This window comes from Acanthaster planci, linkage group LG09, assembly GCF_054643075.1.
Source record: "Acanthaster planci isolate LZ-2023a linkage group LG09, COTS_SCS, whole genome shotgun sequence".
NCBI classification, from domain to species: Eukaryota; Metazoa; Echinodermata; class Asteroidea; order Valvatida; family Acanthasteridae; genus Acanthaster; species Acanthaster planci.
Window position 1 is genome coordinate 4,737,709 of NC_141785.1, and position 19,721 is coordinate 4,757,429.

Here is a 19,721-nt window from a genome sequence, read left to right on the forward strand (position 1 = left end):
TAATTCCCTTTATTTCAGCCAGTCCAATGCCAAATGACAGTGCCCTAAAAAAAAATGAAATTTGAGGCCTGCCACTGTTTTGGGCATTTAGTGCGAGCCGATTACCACCGGGGACAAAAGCGCTCCACCACCGCAGCAATGAGCCACACAGCACCAATGCACGATAATCTGGCCCCTATTGAAAGAGGTCAGCAGCGCACTGAGCCAGATTCATGAACAAAAAAAAGTTATATACATGTAACACCGCACAATCTGGGCTCTTTTTACAAGGCTGCAGGCCTGGCTAAAATACTCGGGCGTCAATAGATTTTGTCTGGCTACAGTGGCGAACAGACAGTACTTCATGTGGGTGTAAATGTCCATTAACCCTAACCCTCCTCAATCCTTCACCTGTTGGAGGATTGAGGAGGGTTAGGGTTAATTGAAATGATGAATTTTTGAAGATTTTGAAAACTGAAAATCTTGAAATTTGCCCATATGTGTTCACTGCATTTTTCAAACCACCCGGCAGCATGTGTTTAACCCTTAGGTTTAATAGGAACCTTCCCGAATCCTGCAAAATCTTTCACTATATAGGAATCCATAGAACATTCCTTGTAATATTGTTACCAGGTTCGGAGCTGTGAGATGAAAAAGGAAGATTTTCTTTGGACCTTTATTGTTTCACAGAAACTTTGCTCATTGACCTTTAATGACATGTCAAATCAGATTATTAATAATGACTGGAAAATCATGAAAAGGTACAATTAATTTATTTGACCCAACACAGTAGCATCACTTGTACTGTACTTTAGTCCTTGAATAGCCTATAAGTACATGTATCCAATGCCTGCTCTCACAATACACAATTCTTTACTTGGTCATGACTATGAACTGGAATAAAGAATTTCCTCACGACACTTGAGTCTTTGACTTGACAATTGTCCGTCAATAACTGGTCAAATACTCGGAAACAACGATAACCCAATTTCCATGAACATGAACATGCATAACTCTTAAACTTCCATCTCGTGTCTGGTACACACATTATCTTGAACACGTACATGAACACATGTACATCCATTTAAAACAAGCAGTCCTTGTAATTCAAGAAAACTAAAAAAGCACGAGCACCTTCGTTCATCATAGATTCTCATGCATCACATTCTTATGTGGCAACTGAACTTATCTGCCAAATTCTGCATTTCTCACTAAGTGCATGTGCGTATTCAGTCCATTCATCTGGAATTTCCAGATTGTTTCCATACTCTAAACACTACACATTTACAAGTACATCATGCTGTCCAACCCTCAAGATCCATCTAAATAACCGTTCATCAATTCACACCTCTTGTAGGCCTGCACGTGGTTTATCAGTTCTACTTGGCCACAATCAGAGAGGGACACTGGTCTTAAATGAATAGAAATTACTAACATTATCTCTATAGAATCTAAGAAATATCTTATGTCACTCGAGGAATGTGCTTATTTGTCCCCAATGTCTAAGTGCAATACATACAATGTGCTTGTCACATGGTCTGAGAAACAACTTTCACTCCCTTTTCAATCCGTTTCAATCCTTAAATGTCAGACAATCCCCAACACAAATGATGAGCTCTAAATGAACTTGAATATATGAAGATCCCCTATTTGATAACAGAAAATGGAAAGTACATACCTGTGAGATGAAAAAGGAAGATTTTCTTTGGACCTTTATTGTTTCACAGAAACTTTGCTCATTGACTTTTAATGACATGTCAATGAGACAAGATGAAAAGCGCCCTCTATTTTCCAAAAATCACAAGTATACCTAAAAAAAGTTGGGGGGCCTCAATTCTGATATGATTTTGAGAGAATTTGATGTACATTGTTCAAATAAGGCAAAATACATAATTCATAGCACATTTTAGCAAAAAATACATTTACTCAGGAAATGAGAGGCTGGTAAAGGAAATGAGGGGCTGGTAACAATATGAATTTCAGGAGGCATAAAATCCCATGTAGAGTAACACCTTCCTTAGTCCTCCAAATCGTGTAACACTTCTTATTTGATTTTGAAAGATCTGGGAGGACTGTAATAACGTGCAACACCAGTTACACCTTGGGGATCAGTTAAAAGGTTTCAATCCACAAGAGTCGATCTCCATACTGGATCAAGCTTTGCGCTGATCGAAATTAAACCAGCCCTCCAGAATTGCCAGTCGAGGGTGCCGGGTTCACATCCCCGCAACGCCGGCGCTCACCTACACTCACCTGCACAGGTTGTATATCGCTGCGTCCCGGAGCTCGGCGAACGCTGCGCAGGTGGGCTCCGTTTTCCCCCCGCTGTGGTGCCGCTCTCTGCTCTGGCCTCCCCGCGAGGATCTGCTGCCCTCCTTCGGGTAGTACTTGTGCAGCTTGGTGAGAATGCGGGACGGGATGAGAAGGAAGTCGCGGAGGGAGCTGATGGACTGGTGGGCTAAGAGGGGGAACTTCTCTGACAACGTGCCATGTGCCTAGAGAAATAAAACAAAACAACGGCAGACAAATACACGAAACCTAACTCAAGGGTGACTGATCAATATTAGCAAATTTTTTCCAAGGCAAAGCTATGGAAACGAGCTTACCAGCTTCCAATACTAAGAAGAGCTCGTGTTGACTATCTAACCAAAATAAACCTACTGTTTTTCAGTTTACCATACCTCAGACATATGGCATCAACAATCAACAATGATTAACATTTACATACCTGTATGTTGCAATCTTTTCATGCGAATGTTAGTAGCCACATGCATAACGACCACTGGTATTTTGGTGAATATCTTATAAATTTACTGAGTATAGTGCATAACTTGTTATTCTTTTAAATGATTATTTTCAATATTTTAATAATCTGTCATTTCTAAACTTTTTTATTGTAAATATGGTATAAGGATTTTACATCACTTTTTTCCTTTGCCGAAGGAAGAAGAATTTCTATTTTATGGACTAACAGAGAATCAATCAATCAGTGTAGCTAGGGGGCATGGTCACGTATGCGCACTACCCTAAGCGACAATTCCCAAATTCCTTCGTGAAATGCATGCATCACAGAAGTTAAAAACAGAAATATTCTAGACTCTACTCAGAAATAAAAATCTGTCCTACTATAATCTCCAAACACCTTCCCCCCCCCCAACCAAGCCAACCCACCGAAGTGAGAGGAGCAAGATTTTTACCTCAAGACAACAGTGGAGCAGCGGGATGTGGGCCAGGAGGTGGAGGGTTCCTTCCGGGGCTTGCAGTTTTTCGTTCATCCGTCCTAGCAGACTATCGCCTCCTACCAAACAGACAGAAAAGTGAAGCATTTCTCAAAGAAGAGAGTTCACCCATAGACAATGCAATACACCTCTGAACAATCAGTACACTCCAAGATCGTAGAATCCTATGTGGGTGAACTCAAACTCCAAGTCCACACAAGTTGAAAGCGACCATCCCGTGTGGCAGAAATAGTATGTGAGAATAAAATCATACAAAACGGGACTGGGTCCAATTTCATAGAGCTGCTTAAGCACAAAATTTGCTTACGCACCAGAAAACCTTGCTTGACAAATCAGGTTACCAGCCAAAACTCCATGTGATGTATATTGTTTTGGGATCGTATTTAGCTGTCTGTTGGTTAGCAGAACAATCAGATAGAGTTTGAGCTGGTGGCGTTAGTTTTTTTTTATTCACGGTTTTTAAACATAACAGTATCTGCCTTCACAGGTTACCATTGTTTAAGAGAGGCACGTTGGGGTAAAGTGACTTGCCCAACATCGCAACATGCTGCCACCAGCTGGATTCGAACCCCTCCACCCTATGATCAGAAGCTACAAAGCCTGACCACTAGGCCACATGCCCCCTCAGGTTGTATCAAGAGATACCTTGCTCTTCTTTGACAGCCCAGACCAGCATGTCCACGCAGGTGGCATTGGCTTTGATGGCTAGCTCAAACGAGTTGAATCCGCAGCTGGACCTCACGGCCATCTCCAGGTTCCTGTCCTGAATTTTGGTCTGACCGGCCACGTACATCTCGTGGACGAAGGACTGGATGCCGTCAATTAGCACCTCTGGTAATTCTGGGATTGAAATGGAGAAAAATTGGGGGTCAGAGAACAAGCAGAAATCACTCGCGTGAATCAGCAAGGTGGGTGTCATGGAACTGCACCAATAACACAGGAGTCCATGGGATATGGCTGCTTACGGCTTCCACAGCTCCATGTTATTTATCAGCCGTAATCACAGAATAACAGACACTGCTTTTGTATGTGGCTTAGTATGTCATCAGTAGGCTCGTTAGGTTTATACATTTTTTGATTCCATGAGTTTGTAGGATTATTTGGTTGAGATGTACTAAACAATGATCATGAAGTCTTGGCAAGAACTGCAAATTGTATTTTGACCCTAACAGTACCGGGCATAGTTTGGCTTAGAGTACTCAGTACTACAAAATACTAAGTAACACTCTGAGCCTGAAGGACCTAGCGCTACAAATTACTATTTCTGGCTAGGTTTATTCCATTGTTACTCGTACAGAGAACAATGAAACCATGCATTCATAGTGCCACAGCACTGTATGGTACATTGTCTTCTCGATTGTATTTTATGGCTTCAGAGAATAATAATGTCATGTCCTCTTACAAGCGACAGGGCTGAGTGCTACATTTTACTCCTAAGTAGTACTTTGTAGCATTTGGGACTGTTAGGGTTAATTGACTGTACACAAAATTTTTGACTGAATGTGCACAAATTGAATTTCCAAATGAATGCACACGAATAGAATTTTCAATTGGATGTGCACAAATTGTAGCCTTGGATGAGAGGAATGCAGCTGAGCCTAGATGTGTAACATGTAACTCATGAGTCAGTGAACAATTATGCAATGCAGAACAGTAATGGGGTAGATGTGCACAGAATATTTGCTGTCCCTAAGTAGGATGCATTACAACAAGAAAGCTGAACCAACACTCAGTGTCAAAAAGTCAAATGAACGATTAGAAGCACAAAACCAAAACTGTGGCTTTGTTCAGAGACGTATCTGATGTCATCTGTAGCACTGCCGTCTTGTTACCTTCGCTGTACTGTACGAGATGTCTCAGCAGCAGCACCAGCACCAGGCTGATGGTCTCGCTGAAGGACTGATAAGGGAAGTCCCTAGCGCGAGGCAGGGAACAGTACATCTTGGCTGCCTTGTCCAGGTCCCCTAGTGTCTTGTTGTTGATCAAAATTTTAGCCTGTAGAAACAGGATACACAGGGGTCCAATTCACAGTCCAACATACGCATGGACAAGTAGATGTACAGTGTATGTGAGGTTGAATAAAAGACATTTGTGACTGGATCCCACAAAATGGGTCTTACAGCCTGAGCTCTCTGTTTTGGTACATTACTCATTTTCTGATTTGATTTCCTTTGTGCAAGACTCTTTGAAGACCTTTAACTTGAAAGTAGTTCTGATTGTTAGGTTGGGCCATTACAATTCATGCAAGATGCAGCAACAGCCTTATATCTTGAAGCCTTTGGAGATGAAAATTTACCGAGCTGCAAGATGTCAAATTTGGATATTAAAACTTAAAATTGAAAGGTTTTATTGCGATGAAGCAATCACTTTACGATTGCAAGTTGTGTGAAGGATAACCACATTTGATCAGCTTAACAGGTTTCATTACATAAAGGGTCAAGTACTTACCACTTTCAGGATAATCTGCAACTGTTCAGTCCTGAACTCCAATGGATTTTTCCGTCTGTCTGTCAACTGATCCCTCACAGCGGCCGGCAGGAGAAATGACGATGCCACAACGCAGAGCAGCTCCTGGCTGGGATCGAACCCGTACAGCTTCTCACTGTCCGACTCACCCGACCGTTGAACTCTCAGGTTGCTGGGGCCCGTGCCATCCGTCGTGTCCGACGCCCGATGGGACTGACCAGGGTCCCCTCCCACGGTGGGGAAGTAACGCCTCATGGTTGGCGAGATGATAGGACGGAAGGTGCTGTAGGTCGGGGGAGGCGGCTTCTTCTTGCGTTGGTGATCGGCCGCCGGTGTCTGCTTATGAGGCTTGCGAGTGGGCGGGGGGAACAGCTGGCACAGGAGGGGGACATCGGTGTAGCTTGAACGGCCAATGGCGCGGGCCATTCCAAAGAGAGCTGGTACGATAAGGTGGCATGTCGAACCTAAGGGTGCAGATAGTAAAGAAAGCCTAACCAACATTGCAATAAACAAGAGCTTCATTGAAGAAATAAGTGTGAGGGACAGATGTAGATGTTAAAATAAGCAAACTTTTGCCTCTGAACATTAAAGGTGTTAAGAAATGGAAGGAGCTCCCAATACAGAGCCAAGAAGCTGAAGTTGGTAGAGTGCTGTTCCAGACATCGCAGGTATTAATCATGCCTGAACTTTGTTCATCTTTGTACAACTCCTTTGTTTTCATTTGGGAAAAAGGTCCAGTGCCTCATGTTTGAATCCTTGCAAGATCAAAGACAACACAACGAATAATCGGAGCCAAACTGACAAGGACTCAACCCTTTTTATTTTCTTTTCCCTTTGGTTTTGTTTCTTTGTTATTTTTTGATTATTTTTTTGATTTGAACAGATACCATTTTGTGAACGGATCTTGAAAGGGAGGCATTCCGTGGCCAACCAAATGACACAACAGAACAAGTCTGTGCACCGTCTTTGCATGTTAACTACCTTGCGTTGGCTCTCCGAGTTGGTAACATTGTCGCGCTAGGGCTTGGAAGGTGTCCAGCTGGGCTGCAAGAATCTATAACATGGAGTGGAAAGTTTTGATTCAGTGCAGTGTGGCTGAGTGCTGCTCTTAGCCCTTAAATATTCCTAAAGCACTTCAAAAGAAACCTTCCCCAATCCTATAAAATCCTCCAGTGTGTAAGTAACCAATGGCACATTCTTTGTACATGTACTTCAACTTTCAAGGGCCATCAAACCCCATGTAAAGTAACAGTGGCTGGGCTCTACCTTCCCCAATCCTACAAAATCCTTTACTGTGCAGGAAACCAATGGCACATTCTTAGTACTTCAACTCTCAAGGGCCATCAAACCCCATGTAAAGTAACAGTGGCTGGGCTCTACCTTCCACAATCCTACAAAATCCTTTACTGTGCAGGAAGCCAGTGGCACATTCTTTGTACTTCAACCTTCCAGAGCCACCAAGCCCACATAAAGTAATAGTGACTGATGTGTACCTTCCCTAATCCTGCAAAATCCTCTTAAGCCTCCCAGTGGGTTTTGAAGGACCTGACACTGACAGGATTCCAGTTTCACTCTTTGCAGATTACAGCAAAGAGTATAATTTACAGTTAAACATGACAATTTCCACTAACATATATCATGATAGAAATTTACGCCAACAATCACCATGGTTAAACACACAGCGTTTAATAATATATGTGGCCAACTCTGCAAAAAAGGGTATAAAGTCACACGATGCCACAACACATAATATCCTGTTCTATTTGGAGAGGGCAGAATTTCTTCAAAAATGTCATTTTGTGTTTTTTCCTTTAATAACTTCTATAATATTTATATTTTCAGAATTTGTGACTACAAACACGGATACTAATGAATAAAGATGAAAAATTAATAATTCAGTAGGAAATCCTACATACTGTATCACTGTGTTTCCAAGTGCTACACTTTATGAGCTTTTTCTCCAAAAGTGATTTTACTGAATCTGAAAATGTGGATATACAAATGTCTACAGAACACAGTGCACTACAGGGGTCATTTACATTTATATATCAAACTGTAGCTTTTGATGTACAGAATCCAGCCATATCAAAACCTCATAACCTGAGTCTGGTGCCTAAGTACCCATTTTTCTAGAGCCAGTCACATATGTAATGTTCTTGCCTAGTTGTTGTGGAGGAAACAGGCATCATTTGTAGGAATTTTTTTATCGGGTGTGACAATGACTCTGCCGAGTTAACAAGAGATTTCTACGCTTTTGGTTTATGATACATAATTACAAGAAGACTTGCTTCAAAGTTGAAACTATTTTGCAGCATTTTACATATCGTATCTAACAAACAATGATTTATGATAATGCCACTTTGAAGACGCAATGCTATAATGACATGTGTTTGATATTCTTGTTCTATCCCTGATTATTTTTCCAATTCTTACCCGCAAACACTTTAAAAAATCTACACCATTCTTTTTTCAGTCTTGCAGGAAGACAACGCAATCGCTGGGTCCGAGATTTTTACTGATTTTATTTATATCTCTGTTCATCCAAGAGCACATTAATTGCCAATCGCACAATAGAGTGACGATTGTTAAGAGGACATTGAAGAAATGTTCAGTTTTAGAGGTGAGAGGAAAACCCCGGATAAATAATCCTGGGGAAAATGCCACGGAACATTAGAGTCTCTTTAGCCGTGGCTGTCGTGCACGAGCAATTTTATTTCATTAGGCTGTGTGCCGGTATGACCACAGCTGACTGCCTGGTAACTGGTCATGTTTGATTGCTAGAAAGACCATGAAGTGTGACTTAAAACCAGATCTAAACTAGCTGGGTTAATTCCTTTTTGGCCTCTTATATTGCTGAGCAATCTACTGGGGACAAGAATGCTTCCGGCGCAAAAGTCAAATTACCGGTAGAAAGTGCTTTGGTCAGGGACCAGGGATTCATAGGCGGCATTACCAAGTTGTTCAACAACTTAACAAAAAAGTATTTAAAGGACAACAGATTTTTGTAACTGGTAACGTTTGACTTTGACTTTTTAAAAAAAATGCAACAAAAAAAGGGAAAAATTTAAAAAACATCAATTAAATTGAGAGTAAATTAGCACATGTACAAATGACCACATTTCATCAAATATGAAACAATGGAGCAAATTAAATGAATGTTCAGAAAAACACTCTGAAGTTTACCACGCATAAAAATAATTCTACACCCAAAATACAAATTCACACCCATTTACATGTACATACATTTTTGGAAGCCCCTGCATCCTGCATCTTTTTATGTTCCCAAACAGGAAAGCAAGCCTCACATTTTTATCTCTCCCCAACCCCTGAAAAAAAAATTTTCATGGCACAAAATGATTATGTGTGGATCGCGGAATGCAACGTAAATATGTAACTGTATTGATTGGAGGAGCGATTGGCAACCTGGCATGGAGCCAACACAATAAGCCGAATAGTGGTGCACACTGTTCATGGATGCATCCAACCCACGGGCGACCAGACAGGTTAGAATGCACGGTAATAAATCGGCAATCACTCACGCAGGCTGCAATTTAAATCACACGGGCACTGGTTATGTACATGTCTACATGTATGTACAAATACACAGTCAGTCCATGACTCCTGTTTCAAATCAGACTCCTTTTAATCTGCGTTTCTGTAAATGTTTAAACAAACGTTCTGTTTTACAATGTTCCCACCTCAGATATCCATTTTATGCATTGTATAAGTACCACTACATGTACATTGGAATGCAAATTACCAGGCAGGAAATATTTACACATATTTTACAATACCAATACAGAAGCCACAAATATTTATACATTACGTTTCTCATTACACATCACAGTTATAAGTGTTGCTATATTGCATGATGCGAACATGTACATATACTTGCGGGTAAATTTCATATGTCGTTAAATGTACGAATTGTCTTATTCCAATTGGAAGGGATACACGCCAAACAAAAGAATATGAGATCAGATTTTTCACCCCTTGTTTGCCGATATTATGGCATGGAAGAAAAATTACAAGTATACACATATACCTATATTGGTATGGCAAAGATCACAGGGTTAATTTAAGCCATCGTGTCAATTCTATGTAAAACTTGTCCACTTCAAGCATGATGTCTAGGTTTGGTGGTTTAGTTTCAATTCTGTAGAAAAGTGTGCTTTGGATCAGTTGCTCTACCCATTCTGAGTGACAGACCTGCAGCCGATTTCACAAAACGTGGTGCAACTCTGACCAACGCGTAAGCCTTGCTCCACAAATTTATGCCGTGGCTACACAATATATTTACGTTTGATTTCATGAAAGGTTGTGTAGCTGCGCTACGTTTTAACAGGATTAAATTTCTTGGATGAGGAAATAAATGCTTTATACAATGGCTGTTCCTTTCCAATATAGCAACAGTCATCAAACAGTCGTTGAATCTCCTCTGCCTGCCATTTTGAAACAGTTTTCTTTTTTCTCTATGGCAGCTGGACGGAAAATCTCGCAGTCGTCTCGCAGCCAAACAAGTTTTTCATTACGTTCTACAATAAAGCATTGCGTTTTGTCGTACAAGCTTTGTTAAGTTCAGCAATGATGAGGCTTAACGGAACACAATAAGTTTGTCGAAACATTCATTTTCACTTCATTTGGCACAACTAATGCCACCTAAAAGGACTGCATAAGTTACACCACAATTTGTTGCTTAATTCAAAGACTTATGCAGTGCGTAAGTTTCGTGAAATAGGTTTTGTGAAATTTGTTGCCAAAATCACATAATGAAATGTTTTACATGTAAGAAGAATTACGCCACTGCTAAAAGTTTCATGAAATCGGCTGCTGGGGGTTAAGGACTCTTCCACATAAAGTTTTGCTGGAGAGGAGAGAAGTCAGGAGGTGTCTGAGGATTTTTACACGATCCTTGAAAAGGAGGTTCTTGAAAACCAAAATTTTTTTAGAGAGTTACAGTTGAAGTGTACCAGTGTTGCATTCAAGATGATTTTTCTCAAACATTTAAACGGAACCGCCCCTTTCAGAGGTTAGATGTTTTGATTGACGCAACCTGACGTTCATTTTTAGTGTAAATGATGCCTGTAAAACATACCGGTGATCTGATTCTCGGAGCAATTTTCCTTTCCGGCATCCTTTTTTTTTGGGGGGGGGAGGGAAGTGGATTATAAAATAATAAAACTTCTTGTTTTAAATGCCCCAACATCACATCACCATGTACAACAGGATATGAAATCATCAAGGCAGGCAACAGCTAAACGTTTAAATGTTTATTAATGGTATGGGAAAGTTTTCTCAACGTTTTTCAAATTAAACGTAAACAAACGTAAAAACGTAGGACAAGCACATTCCTTTGTCACTGTTTAGCATGCAACTTTGGACTAGTCTTGCGAGGGGATACCCCCAGAACTGGGGGGTCCAACGTCCACCCCGCTCCCACGAACAGAAGCGGGGCGGACGTCAGACCCCACAGTTCTGGGGGTAGCGAAAGGACTTGTTACTGGACTTGTGATGGAACTTGTGATGTACTCGTCCACAACACTGCACACTAAACGCACACAAACTGCTGTGTGTTGGTGTGCATGTTTATGATTTTCCGTTTCAAAAATGGGTGTTTTCTGTTTTGCCAAATCCCCAATTCCACTTAAGAAATTCAAATTCCGTGTCATACCTTAGCATGAAAAGGGGAGCAAGTTTTCAACTATGCATGGAAACCATTTGCCCAACCATACCCCCCCAAAAAAGGAAGAAAAAAGAAAAGAAACAAATATTGTTTGGAAATACTCTGCAACGTTCCCAACTTTTTTTTATATTTCTGTAGGCCAATAAATACGCCATCCCCCATCCCTTGATTTCCCACTGGAAGGATCGTCAAAAACTTACTACGATTAATCAACATACCATTCATATGTCACTCCGCATGTATAAAATCAAATTACATTTAAATACATGTACAGTGTACATGTACAGTGAAGTCATACAGTACATGTATGTCTCCCATGCAGTCCTTAATCACGATATGTTAATGTTGGACATCGATCTGCCATTTTTATTTGCCAATGGTGTGACAAAATTCAGAAAGTGAACAATAAAGCCTTAAACTGCATGTTTGTGACTGAAAACTTTGCTCTTCATCGAACACTTCCAAGGACCCATTTAGTAATTCATGAAAATATGTAATAAGTCTTTCCTTTTGCTGCCGCGGTTTCATCGTTTCGACGTGCAGTACTAGCCTTATCTCAAGGCATTTATGCAGATTCACTGACTGAATTCCCCATGTGTGCAATAAGCATATGTGTGAGTATAAACTTGTTTGTGCCTTGTGTATGTGTACCGTACCGCGCTCATGCCGGCTGCCACTGCACGCTTGAGGCTCATGCATGCCACAGTGCTTGCAAGTATCGGCACCGACGCGGAGCGGACGACCCAATCATGTGGTAGAGTGGTGCAATTTAGCATGTTTCCAGCATAAATCGTTCATTAAAAGCAAGCACTTTAAAAGGGTTTGGAAGGCATTTATTTATGGTTCTTTGCGGAATGTTTTCCTTACTTTAGAAGCCATTCTAAGTGGGAAATTTTGAAAGTTCCGTTTCCAGCAGTGATTTCCGTTGATTCCGCGAATTCCGTCCATTTTCCGCGGTGGCAGAAAATAGCTAGTAATAAACACCAACAAAACAGTTTTTCAATTTTGAACCCACTAACAATGATGGGTTCACCACATTTGCAAATACATAAATGCATGATTTAAAAAGATTCTCAAAGACAAACTTGAACATACAAGGGCAAAATTTCATCCGTGAATACATACCCATAAAATGCCATTTCTACCTACTGTAGCTACGAGAACGCAACCAGCCAAACTTAACTGTGAAATCATTTCATATAACCTGGGACTATTCAATGTCCACAAAACTACCCATGCACAGCTAGACGGACAGGCGGACAAACAAACACGCCTAAATTCTGACCTACCTGTTCTCTGAAAGCCAGTTCCCTGACAGCGATGTCCGACAGCAGCGTGGTCAGGCAGAAAGCGTAGTTCTCGCTCATGGGCAGACCTGTGGGAACAATTAATTTCCAAATTGAACAAAGGGCAAACACAACAGACGAAGCAGAAACAAAGCAGCAATCTGTCCATCAGGCACATATAACTAAGCGGCCAGATCAAATGAAGATGTTACAAAAGCTCTGTTAGATCTTCCACCATTTTTCTTCTCCACAGAGTGATCTAAAAACTGTGGCAAGTCCAGTCGATAAAAGCCCATCTTTTTTTCAGACTGCATCCCCGTTTCTGCAAACTAGGTTTTTCTAACTAACTGTAAAATCTTCTCATTAAAACAAGATTTCTTTTCAGTAAACAGTGCTTCTATTTAGGCCAAACAAAAATTAGTTGTGTTTCTTGTTACACTGAAAAATGAATTAGGGTGGTTGGATGGGTAAAATTCTTTTTTACTCTAAATATTTATAGCCCAAAAAATTAGGGTCAGACGATGGTCTGTATTTCTGGGGAGAGGGTGCGTACATGTACATGTATATTTGTAATAGGTACCGGTACTAAGTCAGTGTCAGATTCATACTGTGCATGTGCACGTCAATATTACATATCAGCACTGTGATTGAGTAGTAAAGCAGCTGGTTATTGAAATACAAACACACAAGAGCCGTCCATCTCATGCAAAAAAAATTAAAATAATTTACAATGTACAGGATGTTGTACACAAAATTAGGCTCGGGGCAAGGCACCATAAGTTTTTATATTGTATTGGTTTGTTGAATACAAAGATGTACCTTCCGCATGATTTTCTAAGTTGGGCCGAGTAACCAGAAACACAGCTATTTTTTTGTTTGGCCATATCTGAATGAGTTTTAAAGCACAGGCTAGTTTCTACATACTTAGACTTTTGCCAAAAAACTTTAACACCTGAAATCTTTCTGCAAGACCTCAAAAATACTTATACTTATATCAAACTCAATCAACAATTGAATTAAAAGGAACATTTAAATATAGCAAGAATAACAAGAATATAACAAGAATATTCAAGGGCTTTGAACTCAATGGTACGTCTGACTACCGACCCGACTTACTTTCTTTCGCTCTGTATCCAGCCTGTTCCTGCCACTGGGCTGATGACAGTCCTCTCATCAGTTCTATCAGATACGGGACAAGTTTGTCCTTGAACTGTGGGCAAAGTTGGAAAAAAAAGAACTGTCAGAACCATTCACAGAAATGACTAAATATACAAAATGGCTGTGTGACAAATAATGAGAAAACAACAAATAAATGAGACCAAGAGGTGAGAAAAGGAGGCAGACAGAGAAAATGGAAATGTGCAAGGAGAAAAAGAAAAATTGTTTTATTTTTTACCGGGGTCTAAAGTGGCTTCTGATCTCCTTTTTTTTTTGGACAAAGACTTTATTTTGCTGTTACACATTTAATGTTATCAATAATTGGCTCAATTCCCCAGTCAAAGTAGGTGACTGCCTGGCAAAAGGTGTTTGGCAAAATGTTTTTTCCTCCTCCCTGAAGTTGCCAAAGGGTTTGAATTATTAACATCTTCAGTTAACTTGCAGGATATCTCACTCTTCTTTTTGTGATCTGAAGGATTTTTCTTCGAGGGCAGAAAGTCCGAAATTGTGATACATGTAGGTCTGAATTCCATCTCCTGACTATGAACTTGCAAGTACAATTGAGCACGGAACCAGACAAAAAAATTTCGGTAACAATTTTTTGGGGGTAAAATTTCTAAGCCGCTAAACTGTTCACTGTGCATGTTCATTTGCTGTGCCAGAAAAAAACAAGCGAGCCTTGTACAATATGTAAATGTAGTTCAGGGTAATGTATCCACTGGTATTTCTTTCCTAAAAGCAAGATGCTGGAATTTTCTTTTTGGGGGGAGGGGGGAAGGAGTGGGGGTCTTGTGTGGCCATCGCATATACCCAGTCCTTGACAGATGCAGTTTGCATGTTGACAAGATTTATTTGGATGGGAAATCATACCTTCATGCCAGACTCCAGGAGAAAGATTCCAAGTGCAGCAACCGCATCTTGGCGTCGGGGGTCGATCCTGAACCCTTTGGTTCCCAAGAACCCAGGTTGAGGGCACATCTGTTGCAGCTGGTGGACCTAGCAGGTGGATGTTATAATAAGCACCAGAAGTTTTGAGGGCCACACAGCAGTGCAGGATCTATGGTTTACAGCTGTGTTTGACTAAATGCACCCTTTAAAATACCAACCTCTTGTTTTCTGATGAGAACTTTTTGAAAGAAATTGTTTGAAAAATCTTCAAAGGCAGGAAAACCCTGATTAAGAAAAATCCTGAAATCAGAACAAATTTCATACCTATCACTGACAGGAAATATACAGAGAAAATACAGCTTCCTGATGCCACTTTGATGGCAGCAAGGAAGTATAGAGGTTTGCGGTTGCACCGTGTAAGGATATCTCTTTCTGAGCATGTGTGGTTCTGAAAAGAGTATCCTCTGGTTCTTTTAAGAACCACACATGCTCAGAAAGAGATTCTTTCCAAGCATGTGTGGTTCTGAAAAGAGTATTCTCTGGTTCTTTTCAGAACCACACATGCTCAGAAAGAGACATCCTTGCGAGGATATCTCTTTGAGTATCCTCCTGTTCTTTTAAGAACCACACATGCTCAGAAAGAGATTCTTTCCGAACGTGTGTGGTTCCGAAAAAAGTATCCTCTGGTTCTTTTCAGAACCACACATGTTCAGAAAGATCCTTGCACTGTGCTACCGCAAACCTCTATACTCATTGACTTCACTCTGTTGGTAGTGTACAAAGTCTATGGAGAGCCAAGTGAATTTTTGAAGCATTTTGAAAGAACATTTGAACTACATGTATTATCCTGTCTGAGACTCGTGTCATGTCAACAACTTACAAACACTGACTGAACGTTCACTGAGATCATAACTGGCGGTGAAAAAAATGTGGATGCAGGACAAGACACTCTTTCTAAATGTACTGTAAGTAATAAATTAGCCTACATGTAGAATAGGGCCATAGCAAAGACAATGCAAATAAAGTCTATAATTGGCTGTGTAACGATTGTACATTTTACAGGCTACACGGCCAGCACTGCACCGATACCCTACAACATTCTGAATTCCACCATGGCATCGAGTGAGTAGGCCCTGTGTGGTTTAGTTTTTGTTGTTTATGCTGGATGGCACTGGCAGACGAGTCATTCATTTTTTTATTTGACTAATTACTAAAAAAACTTTTGGGGCAAAATTACAAATGCACAAGTGGCATTTAGTGCATTGTTGTATATATATGTGACGCTGAGCATTTTATATGCACAAACTTTTGTTTATGCTTTAAAGTGTGGCCTCTCAAGTCATGAACTGTACACCACCTAAAAATGTGAAGTCAGGAACTATTGTTGTGGGGCTGTTCTTTCTAGTTCTTCTGGAACCAGATTTGCTGGATTTGTTCTTCAAAATGTATGAAAAACTGCTCTGGAAACAAACGTGTGTGAAAATGGAAGATGGTGACAGAAAATTACCCTTTTAAAATTATCATTAATTTTGCCATTAGGTCTTAGCACCGTTGTAATTATCATTTTATAAGCTTTCAAATGATACCAAATTTGTCGGGGAATTCTTGAAAATTACAAAAAGTGTCACACTCACTAATTAGGGGGGCCTTGGGCCTACTTCTCCATTGATACTTGATTGGGCCTACTTGTACTTCTTGAAGTTCTAGTAAGCCCTAGGCAGGGTTCCCTCTGGGATTTTTCAAATCTGTGGGGGTTTTCCATTGTGTTTACCAACATTTTGTGAAGTCATGGCGTGGGGTTCCGGAAATTTTTGGACTTTAGATGCTCTCAGCTGCATTTCGGAGCATTTCCTGGGCGTTTCAAGTGTCTTTTCTCAGGAAACAACATAAGAGATTTATTTAGTTTTTTTTTTAATTTTGGATATTTCAAAAACAGGCAACAACATGTAATGGCCGTTTTAATCAACAATTTAAACACCTGTTTATTCAGTTTTAATTTTAATACACGCTTCAACCTCTGGTTTTTGCTGATCAGGCTTTCCTTCGCCAGCGCCTTCCGTGCATGTGCTGCAGGTGGCTGCTTCGTCAGCCTTTGGGTTTCCCTCAGCACAGACTGCTGATGTTATTGGCTTAAAAAGGAGCCTATCTCTGATCGAGTTTCTGCCATTGGGTGCGAGAGACAAAATGCGGTGATATGGCAATAAGAAATATCGTCCCCCTCGTAGATGCCATTAATACGGTTACACAGGGCTACGGCTGCCGCCATGAAAAAAAACGTGTGTGGGGTCGATGTTGTAAGTTCTGCGAATGGTGAAGTATAAAATGTCAACCTTCGTAAATGCAGCCCCACTAGCGTATTGAGCACATGGCACAGAGAAAACACGTGGGTGCATGTACGACGCCCATGACGGAAGTTCAGATTTCATGCGGCACCAGCCACGAGGCACGTTCGGTGCCGATGTACATGTTCGGTGTACAGTGTGGCCGCTGACGCGTGGTGCACAATGCATGTACCATGTAGGCTACCTATAGTATGTACATGTACACGGAAAAATGCAGGACTATTAACTGCTTTTTCGTCTAGATTTTCCGGACATGCAATCTGCATTATGTAAGATAATTCTGAGCCATACTATCATAATTATATTATGCATATCTGGGATGAAAAAATGGGCATTGGCCCGTTTTTACATATCGGGCAGAAATACGCAAGTTTGTGCGTGGGAAGAACCCTGCTACTTGCGAGGCCTACTTTATGCATTATTATGTAGCCTACTTGGCACAGTCACACAATGAAATTTGTCAAAAGTAAAGATGTCTGAATTCCCCCCAAACATACTCACTGCTCATGTTCACTCATGAAGTGGTAAACAAGAAAAAAAACTCACAATATCCACTGCCAAATAAAATAACTTTGCCGAACTTGGCCTATTAACAAGTTACACATGAAAAAGTTGCCCGCCCGCGTGCAGTTGTTGGAAATCTTGATTAGGCCTTCGTGACGCGATAGATGAAATAATATTTCCGCAGCATTAAACCATCGACAAATAACCAAATGGATATCAAGGAATACTCTGTTCATAACTTTTGATAACTGCTCACCTTTTCCCATGGTGGCTCGTCCAAATTTGACAGGGAACGTGCTAAATGTTGAAGAGTACTGGCAAAAACACTCCCACTATCGGGCGCCATGTTTATGCTTGACTATTTGATAAATAGCGCCCTCAATTGAAAGATCAAGCGATCAGCTGTTAAACCGAGGTACAGCACAGCACAAGCAAGCTGTGTCATCTTAGACCTTTCGTCCACAGGGTACATGGTTGTATTGGGAGCTATCGATGGCCAATTTGCTTGAAAATCATATTTGGAATCGATCCCCTACTACGGTTAATCAGTTTGCCGAGCTGCTTGTTTTTTCCCCTGCCCATCCAGAGAGACTTTCCCTCCTTTCTGCCACGTCCACTATGCCCAGTCTGGGGCGGGCCTGGTTAGTTGAATTATTTGAAATGTACCCAATCTACATACATTCCGAAAAGCCACAGTTCATTTTGCGTACTTCTAGTGCCCATGGAAAAAATGTGTTTTTAAAGGAAATTTACTCAGAAATGAAGTCCAGTTATAGCGCCACCGTGGCTGCGTTACCGGCACCATGCACTGTCTCTGACGAGCATTCGCTTCCGCATACGTCGCACTGAGTGATTTGTATAAATGAATTCATATCCCATAATCATGCATGTTGAAAAATGAAAATGGCAATTGCTACGTCGTAAACACCATTCATTCTGTAAATTCATAAGTCGAATGCGGACGTCGGAGCAAGTGAAGATATTATTAGTCATCAAAATAAAACTTAGTCTTAAAAAAAGTTTGTTCGATAAAGTGATGTAACACTGGATTAAAATTCAAGTAATTTATGTAAGTATCGGCCAAATTTTCATATTCATTTTCCCCGACGTATCCACACGGCTAGATTTTCTTGTTTCGAAGGTGGAGTTCCGCAAGGAAATCCTCACGGGCTGATCGGTGCGGCCTCGGCGATATTTAGTGGAGCCCTCTTGTGTCAGTAAAAGCCAGCCAAATCCTGGGAGCAGCTTTAATGGATTCAAATGTCAATTATTATTATTATTAAATCCAAGAGCAAACCTCAGGCATACAAAGTATCAGGCTGAGCATATTTTGACAGGTGTAGTTATGAAGAGTAATTTCCGATGTTTTTGTATTGCTGTGAGAAAAGGATAAAAGGAGAATCTTTCAAGGTTTACATTTCTATGAGTTATGATGAATTGAAAAAGCACCCATAATTATTTGAGTCGATATGCAAGCGTATCCTAGAAGTTATGGAAGGAATTTGGCGTCCTGCATAATTAACATTGACCATAATTCATCTTAAAAAGGAGGTAGCCACTTTTTGGGTCAACTCAGCATATTGCAATAATCTTTATGTTTACATATACTATATAGTTCACTAATGAGACAGAATTCCATTTTTGAAAGGTTTGCCAAGCGAAGAAAAGGCGCTTAAGATTAATGACCAGTGACATTATGCAGCTTACATTGCAGTAATTAAGCTATGTAAATTTGCATCCGCAAAGGGTGATGAAAAAACTTAGGAATTTCTCATTCACAACACGGACAGGTTCGTCCTGAACGCTGTGCGCAGCACGTGGCTTGAAAACTTCAACAGTTTTCGTGTCATGTCAAAAATACATGTCCGATTTTACGATGGCCTAATTTAGAGGAACTGAGCTCAATATTTGTTTGTTTGTTTGTTTGTTTGTTTGTTGGGTTGTTTGTTTGTTTGTTTTGTCTGTAGCTTTTAGGAACAACAAATACTTTCTCATTTCGTTTCATTCTCAGGTGTCGTACAGCAACTGGAGCGTGGCAGTTCTGGCATCTGTTCGAGATTCAGTTAAACCCACAACTCCCGCAAACCACTCTGTCTCAGTTACAAAAAAATAATAAATAAATAATACGCGCAAAATTTGAGTACTAACTGATACGATGACCTCCGGTATAATTTAT

General features: G+C 40.6%; 1 protein-coding gene across 1 annotated transcript in view; it reads right to left on the minus strand.

The window, feature by feature from the left end:
* Positions 1-17,895, minus strand: part of LOC110989424 (phosphatidylinositol 4-kinase alpha-like) — a 63,535-nt gene extending 45,640 nt beyond the window's left edge. Inside the window, exons 1-10 of the mRNA XM_087140967.1 lie at positions 17,802-17,895; positions 14,682-14,807; positions 13,770-13,863; positions 12,657-12,742; positions 6,666-6,738; positions 5,667-6,148; positions 5,051-5,213; positions 3,864-4,058; positions 3,177-3,277; positions 2,233-2,474 (exon numbers count right to left, since the gene is read on the minus strand). Of these exons, the coding sequence (XP_086997093.1) occupies positions 2,233-2,474; positions 3,177-3,277; positions 3,864-4,058; positions 5,051-5,213; positions 5,667-6,148; positions 6,666-6,738; positions 12,657-12,742; positions 13,770-13,863; positions 14,682-14,807; positions 17,802-17,891 (1,652 nt within the window). The 5' untranslated portion in view covers positions 17,892-17,895. The remainder of the gene's footprint in view (positions 1-2,232; positions 2,475-3,176; positions 3,278-3,863; positions 4,059-5,050; positions 5,214-5,666; positions 6,149-6,665; positions 6,739-12,656; positions 12,743-13,769; positions 13,864-14,681; positions 14,808-17,801) is intronic.
* Between the last annotated feature and the right edge of the window lie 1,826 nt (positions 17,896-19,721).